Raw genomic sequence first — 16,662 nt, 5'->3', positions numbered from 1 at the left:
CCTGTGAAGTATCTAGACCAAAGAAACTCATGAAAGAAGACTCTCATTTGCCCTCCACTTTGAACCTCACCATTTCACCCAGTGGAGTCCTCCACATTGCTAAGCTCAATGACCAGCTTTTAGTACTCACCCAGCTTGGCCTCAGGGCAGCGCAGACCCTCCCCCTCTTTTCCTCCTGTCTGTCTGACCATACCCTTTTAGGTCTCTCTTTTGGTTCTTCTTCACCACTCTTGTCTCCAAACATCACTGGGACTCAGGTTCTTAGGCTGTGTCTCACTTCTGTCTACACCATGCCCTACTATCACAGCTGGGTGAATATTGACTCTGCAAGTTATAATTCTGTCTCAGGCTTTTCCCCAGACTCAGATTTATCCCAGTTGCACACTCAACATCTCCACTTGGAAGTCCAATGGACATTTCAAACCTAAAGGTCCAAGACGGTTTTTTGGATACTCCTGCCCTGACATCTTTTCCTGTCATCATCTTCCCTAAATCAATAAATGATGATTCAGCTTTTACTACTGCTGAGGACAATTGCCTTGGGATTTCCTTGAATTCTCTGTCTCTCACATCCCATATCTGATATGCCAGCAAATGAGACCATTCTGGAGCGTGGTCCACCATGTCGTGTTACCAGCATAAGGCAGCACCATCTCCCGGGGCAGTGGCCTATTTGGCTCCCTGCGTCACCCTTGTTCACTTCCATTTCATTCTGCACGTGGCAGCTGGGGGGATCCTGTCAAATGTATATAGGCCGTGTCTCTTCTCAGCTTGAAACCACCAGGAGCTTCTTTGCTCACCTCTAGTAAAAGTCCAAATTCTTACAATGATTTTCATGATCTCCTCTTGGTTAACCTTAAACCTCATCTCCTACCACTGTCCCTGTTATTCACTCCTCCCTGGTCATATTAGCCTCCCTTCTGTTTCTATGTCCACCATCCTCCTGCCTTGATGCCTTTCCATGGGCTAGTCCCTTTGCTCAGAATGCTCTTTTCCCAAATATCTATGTTTCATTTCCTTATTGCCTTCAAGTCTTTATTCAAATGCTACCTCCACAGTGAGGTATTTACTGGCCACACCTCAACACTTCTGTCTTCATAGTACTTGTCATTTTGTCACTCTCTGACATACTATTTAATTTATTGTCCATCTCCCCAGTAGAATATAATTTCCACAAGGGCAAGGAAGTTTGACTATTTTGTTCATTGCTATATCCCCAGTGCCTAAAACAATAACTGGCACAGAGTTGTCCTTAGTTGATTGATGGTTGGAGGGAGGGAAGAAAGAACGAACTAGAATATATTTTTGCATATAATTTTACTGGCCACATTGTTTGTTCTGATAACTTTGAGAAATGCTTCCCTACTATGCCCTTTTACTCCGTTGTCTTTCCAACCCCTGTTCCTTCAACTTCCTCAGTGATTTTGTAGGTTTGCCTAGAAAAAAATGAGTCTTTGGATCCCCTCTTGATAAGCCCAGATACTACAGAATGTGCCATTGAACTTCCCTTGTGCTGGAGCCAACTCTGGGTCACCGGTGCGTCTAGTAAGGGCTGATGGGGATTCTGCCTGGAAGTTGCCAGAACCATCGATGAAGAGTGATAATACCCTTTTCCCCTTAAAAGACTACTTAATTTTGGAACTGCAAAGAACTGGCAAATATATTAAACTGTAATCTTTTAGCAATTTCAAAGGCCAAGATATTACTTTGAGACACACATGTAATTTGTAGCAGCACTTCTCCTCTTGTATTTGTTTTGAAGGGCAAATTATGAAGTTCTGAAGAAGAGAATATAGTTCTGAAGCCATAGACTTGCCTTTCCTGCAGATCTGTTAGGTTGCCAATTCCTTAATAATTTAATCACATCAACTCTGCTTGTAATTGTAATTCTCCAATAGACAGTCCTTTGGACCTGTTTTCTGGCTCCATTCCCAAGTTTCTCACATTCACTTCACTGCAAGTGTTATTTTTTTTTACTCTTTATATCTTGCTTTTTTGGATACTTATTTCCTTGCCCCATCCCCTAGAACTGTTCTACCATCAACTCCACAACTAAAGGAGCTAGGCTCCCATTCCATCCTTCCAGGACAGACTGATTGAGGATAAGAAGCAAACTCAAAAGTGTCCTCCAGCCATGTGGTGAGAGACAGAAGAGCCATTGGAGCCTGATTTCTTCCGTATTTGGACTTATGAAAATGAGGCAGAGACCCTGTCCATTGGAGTATGCAGTTCAGTATGCTCTTCCCAAAGCTTAGCCAGCAGTGTGGACAAATGGGCCTTGTCAATGTGGTCTGCTCTAGCAGCAGACAATACTCCATGCTGGAAACTCCCTGGAATTTATTCACTTAATGGGCAAGGCAAGGAAGCAACATACTTCTCCTTGGAAGCTCTGGCTTTAACCAGAGAACAGAATAACTATACGTCTCTGTGGATGGCAATTAATTGGTAGGGCATACTGCACATTTTAAATAACACAGTAAGAAGCATGCTCATCACCATTAATCATGAGTTAGGGTCTTCACGCTGAATTAAGGTGAAGAGAGGAGCCAAGATGTCAATTCCTGTGCCTTAGAGGTAAGCTTCTGTTACTCACAGGCCAATTTATTTATTCACCATACCATTCAGTCCACAAACGAATCAACTACTCCACAGTACCATCAACAGTATAATACAAGCTGCCAGGCATTTTTCCAGAAAGACCCTCAATGGCATCATTGTTCACTGTTACAATCCATCAAAGGTGTTGTCTTCCAACTTGCAAAACTACTTAGTAGAGCATAAAGGTCTCCTTAGGTTATTAAATTATGCTGTTATGAGTCCCTTGTTGTTTGTGTGTTTTAATTGTGTATTTGTACCTTGAGCAGAATTATCAGAAAGGGAACAGTTGATAGATGTATTAAATCAGTCTTTGAAATGAGGGAGCAGAGATTTTGTTCTCTATTCACATCTTTGACTGTCTTCTTCCATTTTCCCTCCACCTGCTCCTTCTCCCAGATTCCCAATTAGAACTCAGTTACTAATGAGCAGAAACACACAGAACCCAACTGGGGAGTTTGAACACAATGGACATAATGCCTGCCAATAAGGACAAGAAACTAAACTTATGAGTTTATATATGTGTGTTAGAATATATGTCTATACACATTCCTACACAATAGGACATTAATACTCTAATGGGAAGACCATAATCTGCCTCCTGCCCAAAAAGATGAGCCTGGAGGAGGATGTCTGATTAAAAAAAAAAAAAAGAATCCAAGAATCCACCTTAGCAAAACCTCAACCGTCTTTTAGAATCTTTCTAAAAGGAATATGAAGCTTTATGGATCAACAGCAATTATGTCACATCTGCGACGAATTTCTTTGAGTAGAGATGATTGTCATCAATGCATCCAATATTGCTCCAGCAAGACAAACTGTAAGGACAAGTTGGTCGTAGATAGTCTTTCTGTTCTGGCCCCTGTCTCCTCCCTCTCCCGGAACCTAACCCAAGACAGAAAGACTGCTCACTGTTTCGGGGCTTTTCTTCATCCATGCCTTCATCCTCATTCTCGGGGTCAATATCCTCTGCCTGGGTGATCCAGTCCAGGTAGCCCTTCAGGTCCTCTTCTAGCTGCTGCTTCTCTCGAAGCTTCTGGAAATCTCCTCGAGCTTTGGCCTTCTCTCTCTCTTTGGAAAACTCTCTGGGGAGTGAGAGCAGAGGGGCAGGGCAGCATACAAGAAGGAGCAAGGCCAGGTGGGCGGGATGGAGAGATGGAGATAAGAGAAAACAAAGGGATTAATTTCTTCACACCAAGAGACCCGCCCACCTGCCCCAGCTCTCCACAGACAGCCTTCTCTCCTCATCCCAGGCTTTGTCTCTATTCTCACATAAACAGAAAGTCACCAAAGCAGACATTCCTGATGCAGGCCAACAGAGTACAAAGGGATGGATGAAGTCCATTTCCCTCATTCTTGGATCACAGTCATGGCTTTTGCCTTTTAATAACAACTATTCTCCCGTGACCCGGAAACCCCTTTCAAACGGTCACTAAAAACCTTCCATGACAGTTAGGGACTGTGCCCTTTTATTCCTGCTGGAACTGGGTGGCCACTGGAAAACCTCAAAGTATGTCTGGGTGACAAAGGCGTTAAGGGCTGGTGGCATGCTGAAGCCCACTCACCCGCACTGGCTCCCAGGAGCCTACCACACATGGCTCTTTGCTGTTCTAGCTTCACTGATGTCTCCTTGTGGCTCGAAATTGGCCATGGTGGGAATATTTACACCCTGAAAATTGGCAAATGCTATAAACGAGGGTTCCCCCCACCCCAAAAGCCAATTGGTAGATATTTACCACTGATTTAAGGCCCAGGAGGTTTCGCCACCTCAACCTCTCTTCTCATTTCTAGAGTTTGTTTTGCCACTTTTAACATGCCTGGAAGGATTTCTAATCTAGAGAAAGTTCTTCCCCACAAGGAGACAAATGAGGACTCTAAACACAAGAAAATGTCCTGGGGGCTGCCCTTTTATTTAAAAAAGAAATGTAATCAGGCTGGTAAAATACATAAAAGCAAGATGATATAAAAGTTAAATGATGCATTCAGTTTAAAACAATAATGGGTAGAAATTGCAATTGGATTGGGATTTGCTGGGAGAAGGGCCTATTGAAAAATTTCTGACAGAATGGTATTTCTTTCCTATTTTCTGATTCTGTCGTGATTTTCTTTCTGACTTCAAATTCACTTTCTGAGCAAGGAAGGGGCTGGCAGCAGAATGTATTGATCAAGAAGGCTAGTTCTCAACTCTCAAAGCAAGTCTGTGTCTTTTCTTCCAAAATAGGTATATTAGGAGCATTTTGGTTTTTGATATTCACTCTATGGGAAATGGGCCCTCAGTGGTGTATTCACACATGTGTGTGAATATATGTGTGTATGTGAGAATGTAACATGCATTGGGCATCTTGGTTAATTCACAGAGACAGAATTCCTCCTTCTTTCACCAGTACAGGCCTAGTTCAGGGCAGGAGGCTGTAGAAAACCACCTTGAAGGAATTTCTTGAAAGGCGCCTTGGAAGGAAGTACGCAGCAACAAGCCAGAGGTAGACGAAAGCTCCTGAATCCATTCAGTCATTTAGGGATGGCTCTACCACCACCTCCATTTAATATTTGCATTTTGCTTGTGTTGCTTAGGAGAGCACAGATTTTTAGTCTTCACCATTTTCATGGATAAAAAGGGGTTAGAACTGGGAGTGGTCTAGGGAATTTTTTAATTGGGAGATGTGGGGACTCTCAAACTAATGAGTTTTCTTCAACTGCTGTCTTAATGATGCTCTGCTTTGGATGGAATTCTCTTCTTAAATTTGATTGAATCCAATTCTAATTGGATTGAACTTGCTCTTTCTCCGGCTTCCTGCCAACTGGCAGGTACCTTCATTTCCTTCCCAGGGAGTTTAATATGAGGGAAAAGGCCAGATTGACAGCTCAGAATGAAGATGGAAGCTTTGCCTCACTTTGTTCCTTCCCTCCTTTTGCTGTTGGGGACCAGCATGGATAGATCCCCTACATCTGGTCATACCACCTGGGCTGTAGACTTGCTCTCTGGAGACAGTCACTTTATACAGCAGTTGCTTCCCCATGCAAATTGACTCCAACAATTGTGCTTCCAAGACTTTCTCTGGACTTTCTGCCCACACACATTTGCATTCTCTATTTCTTTTCTGTGGAATGGGTTTGGGGTTGTAAGGGGACTGAATAATAGAAGGTTCACTTTAGCTCTTTTGGAATATTTCACGGAGGGTTAAGTTCTAGTTACAAAACAATGACCCATCCTTCTTCTGGAGTCAGGAGAATAGGGCTGGGATCAAACTGGAGTTGGAACAATTGACCCAGTCCTGGGTTACAGCATCTCCCCCATGGAATGAAAGCTCATCATCCACACCCTAAGACTCTGGGGAGCTAAAATAAACATCTGTAAGGAGAAAAGAAAATGAGTTTGTATTTGGGGTGTGAGGGGAGTAGAGATAGGGTCAGATCTGAAGCCTTACTGGCTCTCACTGGCTCCAGTGGAATAAGGGGCATAACTTGGCTTGTGGCTGGATGGAAGGTGAGCCAAGATTTCTTTTTCCAGACTCTACTCAGTAAGGGATTTTCTGGGTGGTGGTATCTGATTCTCATTATCTTCTTGCCTGGATGCCAGCCATATGCCTGCTCTGGGGACTGAGCTAATGAAGACATGAAGCCCCAGCCTGACAGGCTGTGCTGGGCCCAGGGACGAGAGCTGGCTAGACAATCAGTCACAGCCATGGGATTTGTCATAAAGCAGGAGCACTGCTCTTGCCAGCAATGGCCAACATGAAAAATGAGGGGTGGAATGGAGAGCTGGGGACCAGTCTCACTAATGTAAAGCATGTAGAAAACCCAATCAATACAGAACGCTGGGGCTCTGGGCCCTCTGATGATCAACAGTCGATTCTTATTATTCATAGGTTCTGTATTTGCAAATTTGCATACTCACTAAAGTATATTTGTAACTCCCAGATCGATATATGTGTACCTTTGTGGTCCTATGCAGACATGCAAAAAACTGGAGTCACATTCGCAGCTGAAGTTAAACACGGCAACACTCTGCCTTCTTGTTTCAGTTCTCATACTGTAAACAGTGTACTTTTTATGATCTCTTTCGTGCCATGTTTGTCACATCTCTGTGCTTTCTGTTGGTGGCTTTTCTGTTAAATAATAGTCCCCAAGCACAGTGCTGCAGTGCTGTCTAGAGTTCCTAAGTGCGAGAAGGTTGTGATGTGCCTTAGGGAAAAAAGTACATGTGTCAGATAAACTCTGTTCAGGCATCAGTTAGAGTGCTGTTGGCCATGAGCTCATGTTAATGAATCAACAATATATATTAAATAAGATGCCTTTAAACAGAAACACACATAAGGTTGTGTATTGGTTGGTTGACACAAATGTTGTGACTAGAGGCTTACAGAATCCTCGCATTTCTCCTGTATTTCTCCCAAGAGTCCAAGAGTAATGGCTTAGTATTCATTAATTCAGTGTTCATAGTGACCTCATAGACTATAACTACACAGATAATGAATGTGACTATAGACGTTCTGTCCACCCACAAAGAATGCATGTCCCGGCCTTTCTCTTGGATCCCTCTGGTCCCAGACATTGTGTCTTAACTACAGCACCATGGTCCAGTTATGCTTTCAGGTTGCAACATGCTTCATCCCCAAGCCCCCTGTTGTTTTGGGAAGAGAGACAAGCCCATCTCCTGGGAGGAAAGAAGACAGGAGAAGGAAGACTATCCACCTAAGAGATCCTGAGTTCCTTGTCTACTGAAGGCACATGTCTGATGTTCTTGGTTTGTAATCACTTAAAATAAAAAGTGACCAGATTCCAGAGTCTAGGTACTTTTACCTGACATAGCTTAAGTGAAATTTCGAGAATCTCATTGTCACCGCTCTAATTTTAGTAGGCTGGAGACTGAGATTTTTGGAGAGAAAAGCAAATATAATCCAATTCTTGTCTGTGCTAATACCAGTCCTGTGGTTTGTGAGGATCAATAGATAATGAACATGAAACCACTTTGAAAAAAACCAAGCAGAGAAAGTCAATTATCATATGGTTTCACTTACTTATGGAGCATAAGGAATAACATGGAGGACATTAGGAGAAGGAAAGAAAAAGTTAATTGGGGGAAATCGGAGGGGGAGACAAATCATGAGAGACTCTGGACTCAGAGAAACAAACAGGGTTTTGGAAGGGAGGGTGGTGGGGCGTTGGGTGAACCTGGAGGTAGGTATTAAGGAGGGCACGTTTCGCATGGAGCACTGGGTGTGATGCATAAACAATGAATCTTGGAACATTGAAGGAATAAAATTAAATTTAAAAATCCATGTGATATATATGATTTACATTGGCTCTATCTGGCCTCATGAGAAAGATGTTCTGAATATGTGAATGTTCCAGATAAAGGGTGCCTGTCTGGTGACCAAACTCTTAGAATGTTTATGTTTTTCTTTATAGAGTGTCCTCTTTCCTTCATAAGTAGAACACTCTAAGCATAGTTTAACCTTTCCTTGGTGACTGAAGGACATAATTTATGAGGCTGTGTTACTGTGTTGGACTGTAAAATAGTATTGTCCTTAATTGATGGGTATAGGGTCTCAGGCCTCTCCAGTTCCAAAATGCTCCAAGGCTTTAGTTCTACTGAGCTGGTGTAGAGGGGTGTCTGTTCTCTCTCAAGGACTATTAACATTTGCAGGGATGCCAGCCCCTATGTTAAACAACCATGCCCTGCTGCAGCCTCCAGAGTGGGGGCTCTAGTGCTTTCTCTTGGGACTCTTTCTGTTCCTGGGGGCTGTTTCCAACAGCTGCCTCAAGGATTGCTTCTACCTTCCTCCCCACTCCTGTTGATCCTCCTCATTGCACTTATTGCTCTTCACCTCCCCACTTCTTGACTCAGATTTAGGAACATGGGCTTAGCCAGTTAAAAGGGTTTGGGGATTGTATCACATGGAGGTTAAGGATAGAGGCTGTGGATTCACATTGCTTGGATTTAATCCTGGATCCTCCATTTTCACCTGTAAGGATTGAAGCGGTTTCCTCATCTGTACCTCTGTTTTCTTCTCTAGAGAATGGAGCTATAAATAGCACCGAGCTCATCAGACTGTTGTGGGCCTCGAATGAGTTATCCACCAAAAGCTCCATGCACTGAGATTGCCATGGAGGCTGTTACTGTTAATGCTATCATTGGGACAGTGAATTTCGTGGAGCTCTGAGACTGTTTTGGATGCTTTTGGAAGGTTGGTTTAATCAAGTCTGACTGATGAATAAGCAATGTTGTTGCATTTTTATGATGACTTTTATGATATTGTTCTGACTGATTAAGATGCTGACCCAAAACTGAAACCACAGCTACCACCATGTGGTTAGCCAACAAGAGGCTGATTCTAGGTTTTGTCACTGCATGGACCCCGCACAGGTCATTCAGAGTGGCCAGCCCTTTTGACTGATTAAAAGCCTACCAATCAACACTTCTCTGTCAGTGCAGAGGGTGTGCCCAGCAGCCAAGAAGCCTTGGAAGGTGTTTTATCAGCAATTCCAGAGCTGTGAGTTGCAGACTGCTTCTCTGGGACTGGGTCAGGGAAGGTGTCCTGCTACATGGACTCCAGAGCTCACAGTTCTGAGGTCTGAAAGCCTTAGTGTTCCTTTTCAGTCAATTCATGTTGGGAGCATTATTACTACATGACAAGCTTTGGGACTGAACTGGTCCAAGACATGGTCTTCAAAACGATTTTTCTCCAACATTAGCAGCTGCTGCCGTTTGACTTCTCTGCCAGGAAGACAATTTTCCTTGGGGGGAGGCAGCAAGAATGACTGTGAGTAGATCTCCTGCTTAAGAACGGCCTTCATTGGCTAGTGCTGATTCTTCATTTTGGATTCCTGAGGGGAGTTTTACTGCTTAGATTTGTTCTTAATCTCTGGGGGGAAGAAAGTAGAATCACTTTTTTTTTTTTTAAGGTTCAAAGCTTTGGCTTGTGTTACAATTCAAGTTCATTCAATGTATATTCAATGGATGGTGATGGGAAGATGGGGTCCAGGTTCTGCCTGAGTTCTGGTCCTTGTTCTAATACTTAGAAGCACAATGACATCACCTAAGCCTGGGCTCACTTTCCTCATCTTTAAAAGGAAAAGGCTGAGGATTTTATGCAATTATTCCAGTTATGATAGACATCAAGTAAACAATAATCATTGTCATGATAGCACCATTATTGAGCACTTACTATATGCCAAGTATTTTACACAAACACTCTCACTCTAGTATCACAACAATCTATGAGTTGGCATTATTATCTTCATTTTTTTTTTTTTTGATGGTTAATTAAAGTTCAGGAGGGTGAAGTTGCCCAACATCATGCATCCAGCAAATGCAGAGCTGGGATATCCAAATTTGTCTTGAGTGGGAGTGAAGTTGGTTTTTTCAATGCTTTAATTCATATAAACACAGGAGCATTTTCTTGTGTTGTAACACAAAAATGAAAACCTTTATATCTTCCAGGCAGCTAATCAGGGGCTTATGTTATCCTGTTCATCATTTTTATCCCTGATGGAAGACCCTAGTTTCCTGTGTGGCCTTACCTTGGCAAAAGGCACGGTGTCATCAAAGTCCCTAACAGGCACCCACCATGGAAAGGAGTGAGGGGAGAAACAGATTCTTCCCTTCACCAAATCCCAAAGACTAAACCTGATGCTTTTGTATGGCATTAGGCTATGGCAGGAGATGGGAGGAGCTGTTCCCAGATCATGTACTTAGTAAAAATTAAATGCAATCATTCCTGTCATGCCTGACTTTCTCCCAGCATTAATGTCCCTAGAGACATAGGAAAGGCTATTCAAAGCAGCTGACCTGTCTTGAGCAGGGCAGAAATAGATTGTCCCCCTCCCCCTTGTAGCAAAGGCAGCAGAGTAGGTCACCCATGAGCAGGTCATCAGGAGCATTTAGGTGTTAGGGCTTGGCATGGCTGGTGTGGACTTGTGAAGAAAAAGGTAGGCTGAGGAAAGGCCCAGTGAGTCTCTGCAGTGTCAAGGTGGCCATCCCCAGGGCAGCTAGATGGCCCAACCATATGCTATTTCTACCACGTTTTAACTTCATCAGAGCAAAGGCCAAAATTAGGCAAACTTTGTACTTGTAGCCAAGTAGATACATTTAAAGGAAAGTATATTCCATCTCTATTCTCCAATAATCTATGGCTTTGAACAGCTAAGCACCATTTCCATTCAGAAAAAGGGTGTACAAGACTCAGACTGTAGAGTCTATGAATTAGAATCAAAGAATATTTTATTTTTAGTTTGTATTTGTTTACTTATATTTTAAATCAAATCCTTATTATCCCAGTCCATTCAATAATGTGTGGAAGCTACCTTAAATCTTTACTGTTAGCCTGCCACAAACTGTAATCAGGCAAGTACCTATTGGCAAGGCAATCCCTACCGCTAAACCCTTTCAACTCAAGGCTTTCACCACACAGCTCCTCAGGTAGAGGGAGAAGCATCCTGCCTACCTACTTAGCTGCTTCAGGGTGGGAGGGGGTTGGATGAGCTAGGAGACAGGTGGGCCTAAGAATCTCCTCGTGAAGCCCAAACCAACAGATTAATCCTTGTACATTTGATCCTCTGTCCAGCCAGGCCAAGGCCATTCACTTCAAGGCTCCTGAGGTGGCCTCTTATCCCAGGTTCATCAGAGCCAGAAAAAAGAATAAAGCCAGGAATAGCAGAAAGAGTAAATAAAATAAAAATCAAGACCTTTTTCCTTGGTCCTGCTTACCCGCTAAGAACACCGAGAACCAAGTTAAGTACAAAAAATGACCCTATGATGATTAGTGTAACAAAATAGATCCAGGGCCAGTCCCTTCCTACGGCATCATTGACCTGGAAGAATGGAATGATAGTTAGTGAGGCACACTCAGCAGCCGAGCACGGCCAAGTGCCCATCACCGGCTCCTGAACACTGACCCAAGCAGTGCCGGGACCCAGGGATCCTCTAGGTGCAAATCAGAGGCCAAACAGCCTGCCCAGACACTGGGTCAGAATCTGTGGTTGAATGGGTACTTATTTTTTCTGGTTTTCCTGGCCTGTTAGGATCCCATCCCTGAGGACCCTGGTGATGGATATAGTGGGTCCTAGGACCTTGCTCGGCTGCATTGTAAAGAATACATAGAAACGGTCAGCTTACCCGCTCAACACACCGAGAACCAGATTTAGAACGAAAAAGGATCCAAAGATGACCAGACTGACAAAATACACCCAGGGTAACTCATAGCCCATAGCGTCCTGCATCTGGAAAGATGAAGGCAGATTAGGAAAGAGAGAGCAGAATAAGTTAAAGTGAGGAGGCAGGCAGGAAGGGTGTGGACAGAACTGGAGGAAACTGGCAGGTCTAAGCCAGGATCCACTGTCACCCCTGGTACCATCGATATTCAAAATACTTCCCCATGACCCTGACCTGAACTCTAAGGGACATCTGTAGGCTCTAAATTTTGGCTCTCTCTGTTGTTTTATTTTCCAGAACCAGAAAACTTTCTTCAATGTTTTCACTTATTTAATAAGGTGGGTCACCTAAAAAAGTGATTTCTTGAGCCTAGAGTGGTTTCAAGTCAGTTGGGTTTTCGTGGCATGGAGTCTTCCACTGCACCCAGGACAGCCTAACCTTGGTATCAGGTGGGCCTCAGCTCTTCCTGAAGGAGCCAGATACCCAGAACCCCTTCCCAGGGATTTTCCTGAGCTGGGCCTGGAATTTAGAAGCAAAACTGCAGTGTTTCACGAGCACTCTGGGCCACGGACCAGAAAGGACTGTCGTTTGGTTACTTAGGCAGACAATAGTTCCTGTCCTGCAAACACGTTTCCTGTAGCCTGAAGACAGTGACCAGAACCTAACTGTATAATGGAGGCAGCCTCTGAGAGGTGACAAACACCTGTAGCAGCTGGAGGCAATGGTTTGCTGGGTCCAATGCTTTGGAGAACCACTACACATTTCTTCCCTGGACTGTGTTCATTGACGTCAGTAGGGTACCCTGAAACTGGTCATGATGGGCAGAGTGGGCAAATGACATAGATCAGCCCCCACTTTACCCTTTACCTTTAAGAACGGGTGGTTAAACATTTACCAGCACATAGCTGGCTGGAGGGTAGGTATAAACATGATGTGAAGTTACAGAGCACAATTTTTTATCAAACAGGAGATTTGTTCTGATTTAGGCATTCAAATTTATTTCTTTTAATGCTTTCCAACTAGACTAAGCAGGATTTAGTCATATCTTTCTAAAATGAACCCCAACTTTGTCCTTGTGAAATTGCCTTACAGAAATCCAAATTCTGTATACAAGCTTCCCAAATGATTGATATTAGTGGATCTCTGAGTGTGGCCCTGACCTGTTTAGAAATGCACATACTTGGCCCTCCCTGAAACTATGCAGGTGGGCCCAACAACCCATGTTTCAGCAAGCCCTACAGCAAGTCGAGTCTGATGTGAAAGTTTGAGAACCACTGATTTACAGCTATTCTCCATAGCTCTCAACTTCAAATATAAGGACACGACAAATATCGTGATTCACTACCTGTCCCTGCTTTGTTACATAGCAGTGTTCCTTAAAGTGTGGTCTAAAGACCACAGCATCAGAATCATCTGGAAGAATTGTTAACGACACAGATTGCTCCCAAGTCAGTGAGCCTCATGACTCTGCACATTAATCACCCAGGGGATTCTAAAGCTAGGTGCCTCAAAGAGTTACATGTGGGATGGGATAGTACCTTCCTCAACCCTTTTCAGGCTTCAAGAAACCTTACCTATGTGCCTGAGGATGCTGGACAAATACTACGTTCTCTGTGTTCTGTGAGTAAAGCAGGTCAAGAAGTACTGCTCCCACCTAGTTTAACTGGTTTGAAGTGTTACATCCCGATAGGTTCTTTTCAAATCTAATACTATTTATCTGGGCTCACTATATTTTGGTTGAAGGAATCTACCAAATGCAGCCATAGCACAGAACACAAAAACTGTGTTCAGGGTTTGTGGGTCATTGTCTTGAACTGAGTCACTGAGCAAAAGAACAATTTCCAATGTAAGTCTACTTAACCATGTTGTAATTCAATTCAGTTCAAGAATTTATTGAGCATTTCCATTCCCACATACTCTGCCATTTTGCACATGGTGCTTATCATTTTCTAATTTACTTATTACGTGTTAGAATGTAAGTTCCCTGAGGACAAGCAGTTTTGGTCTGGTTTGTTCACCAGACCAAATGCCAAAAACAGTGCATTGCATGTGACAGGTACTCAGTAAATGTTGAGTGAATGAATGAACTTGATACATGCCAGGCACTGTGCTATGAATAGGAAGCCCTTCCTAGCATGGGAAAAGATTAAAAAAAAAAAGGCAGCTATAATGTGAGTTGTTAAATGAGGTTGTAGGAATAACCATAGAGGTTTCTCGAAGTGTAGAAGAAAGAATGGCTGTCTGAGGCTTGGAAAAGCAAGCAACTGACAGATCAGGCAGAACTGGGTAAACCTTGCACCTGGGGCAATGAAGGCAGGAGTGTAGGGGCAGATAGGAAGCCCAAAGGCTTTGTGATCCTGGGACAGAATTGGGGATTTCCTAGGAAGTTGGCAATTACTAAAAATAGAACCCACAGTTGAAAACCCATCCTGGCTCTGGGATGGAGACTTTTCCCAGTGGCTGAGGGTGAAAATATCCAGAAAAACAGTGGTTGTTAGGAGAGGCAGGGTAGAAAGGTTTGTGTGTTTCAGAGCTTGCCCCCATCACAGGGAGACTGAAAGACTCCTTTAACCAGAAAGTAACCGTCAGAGGCAAGTCTACAAAGGAAACCAAACCAGCAGAGGAAAGTCCAATGACCACCCAGGAGGAGAAAAAGAAAACTGCACCATGTAAGAAGGGGCAGGACTGGTGAAATGAGTTAGGGAGGAGAAAGGCATAAGCATGATGGCGAGATAGCCAACCACAGGCCATAGAATGATTTTAGGATGACCATGTGATTCCAGGGTTTTTATGTCACATTTTATTATGGGGAACTATGACATAAACCTTTCACTATTCTTAGCAGTGGTCTCATTAGAGTCTACATTTGTTCAACAGTATTTCCTGAGTGCCTACTGTGTGTAAGATATTGTGATCTGAGCCAGTGAGAGTGATGGGGTTAAAAACAGCCTTGGGATAGGAGAAGTAATCTGTGAGGAGGTGTTTATGGAAACTGGATCCAAGGCCATGAAGCCTCTATGTGCCCTAGGTTTTCCTTTCTCAGATTAAGTCTGGCCAGTGAAGGTCAGAGTCCTCTCCTCCTCCTTAAGTTAGGGAGGGTGGGGGAGGTCAGAAAGAGCTGATGAAAGCTGTGGACTCCCACCTGAGAAAAGGTCCATGCCCATGACATTCTGCCTACAACCCCATGGGTGCATGGGCCCAATGTTTCTGATCAACCAGCTGCTCTGTGCTAATCCGGGAAGAGCTTTTCCCAAGAGTGGCAGAGGGGGCCTGTTCTGCATGAGTTCTCTTGCTTTGCCTCAGATCTCAGACCTTACTTAGGACATATAGGAACATGTAGTTGCTGGAGACAATGGCACACTTGCTGCTGTTCACCCTTCCAGAGCTGCCTCTGGAGCCTGGGCAGATGGAGAGTGGGCATGAGGGCTGGCTGGCACTTAACCAACTGCCTTGGAATGAAATTTCTCCTTACTGGTTCCTCATAACCCTAAAGAAAATACAGTTCCCTGAATCACATCTCTCTCATAAGTCAACAAACCCATGAACCTTGAAGATTTCCTTGGGCCCTTATTCATTTTTGGGTGTCCTTTCCTTTGTGTCCTAGGTAAGTGACTTCCAGCATCATTAAGGGCTTCAAATGGAGGGGGCTACAAGCCACATTGCCCATACATAGCTCATAGAGAGACCTGTGATAACCTTATGACCCACAGATAAACTCATGACCCATAGATAGCCCATTAATATCTTCATAACCTTATGACCCATAGATATCCCATTGATATCCTCATGACCTATAGATATATTCATGACCTGTATATATCCCATAGAGAGCCAGGGACATATTCAGGAGACTCATGGTGTCTACCTCTCCCTTATTCTATGCTTCTGCTTTGGTCTCATCCTTGTTGTGAGACAGTTCTTTCAAAGGTTTAAGATGCAGAATAGCAGGTGAGGGGCAGGACTCAGGAGGGCAGATGGGAGATTAATAAGCTTCCAATGTGTTCCTAAGACCCTATCACTTCTTCAGCAAGCAATGCTCAACAGCTACTAGTGAATGATTCTCTGGTCTGTCTGGCTCTGGCCTGAGAGGAAAGGGCCCCCTTTGTTTTCTCTTTTACTTTCTCCTCTTGATTCTAGGCCACCTACTTTTGGGGGCAGACTGGGTAGAGAGCATACAATATGGATGGCTCTGAAGTAGGGCAATGCCTGGAGTGATGAGATTGGTGTCTTAAATCAGCTGGAATGGAGCTATTAAGAAGAGAGTGAATGAATAAAGACATGTTTTTAAAAAATGACCTAGATTGCTGACACCCTTATTTAGAGGTGAAAAAAAGGATAGGTTTTCTCAAACCACTAAAGCTATATGTTTCTTAGGTTTATAACAAAGGAAGCTTTGTGACTTTTTTAAGGAAGGCACATATTTAGACATTTTGATGTCCACCATCAGCAGCCATTGCAGCCTCCAGGCCCAAGGACTTAGAGGATGACCCCAGCCTTCGCTGAAGCACATGCTTGATTATTCCTAGAATCTACAGACAGCCCAAAGATGATACTGAATGAAAAACACAGAAGGATTTCCTGAAAACAATATCTAGTTCCTTGAGGGCAGCCTCAACCATAAACGTTCAAATCCAACATACATTTTTTTTTTCCCAAAGAAGATAAAATAGGAGGAACAACACCTCCTGAGTCCTAGTGCATCAAGGCTGCTCTCAATCCTAGCTGATTTCCATGAGTTTTCAAGTTGTGGCAGCTTCTCCTAAGGTTTGTTTCACAGTCGCTGTGGATCTAAAAAGACTAAATAGTTTCACTAAATGCCAAGAGGCCTGTCACTTGACAGCAAAGGCAGGAGGTGCTGGCCCATAAAAATCATAGTGCTTTCCACAGAGTACAATTAGAGGACAGGGTTTGCT

At 43.6% G+C, this 16,662-nt stretch overlaps 1 protein-coding gene across 10 annotated transcripts in view; it reads right to left on the bottom strand.

Moving 5' to 3' along the window:
• The window catches only part of CACNA1C (calcium voltage-gated channel subunit alpha1 C), a 641,635-nt gene that overhangs the window by 182,346 nt on the left and 442,627 nt on the right, over positions 1–16,662 (bottom strand). For 8 of the 10 annotated variants that reach the window (XM_059403901.1, XM_059403903.1, XM_059403902.1 and 5 more), the window contains exons 8-9: positions 11,306–11,409; positions 3,508–3,680 (exon numbers count right to left, since the gene is read on the bottom strand). In XM_059403901.1, coding sequence (XP_059259884.1) covers positions 3,508–3,680; positions 11,306–11,409 — 277 coding nt within the window. Of the gene's footprint in view, positions 1–3,507; positions 3,681–11,305; positions 11,410–11,713; positions 11,818–16,662 lie in introns of all 10 variants that reach the window. The other 2 variants (XM_059403911.1, XM_059403906.1) reach the window with 1 other exon arrangement.

The sequence above is a fragment of the Mustela nigripes genome, chromosome 6, assembly GCF_022355385.1.
Source record: "Mustela nigripes isolate SB6536 chromosome 6, MUSNIG.SB6536, whole genome shotgun sequence".
NCBI lineage: Eukaryota > Metazoa > Chordata > Mammalia > Carnivora > Mustelidae > Mustela > Mustela nigripes.
This window is presented reverse-complemented; position numbering and strand designations above follow the sequence as displayed.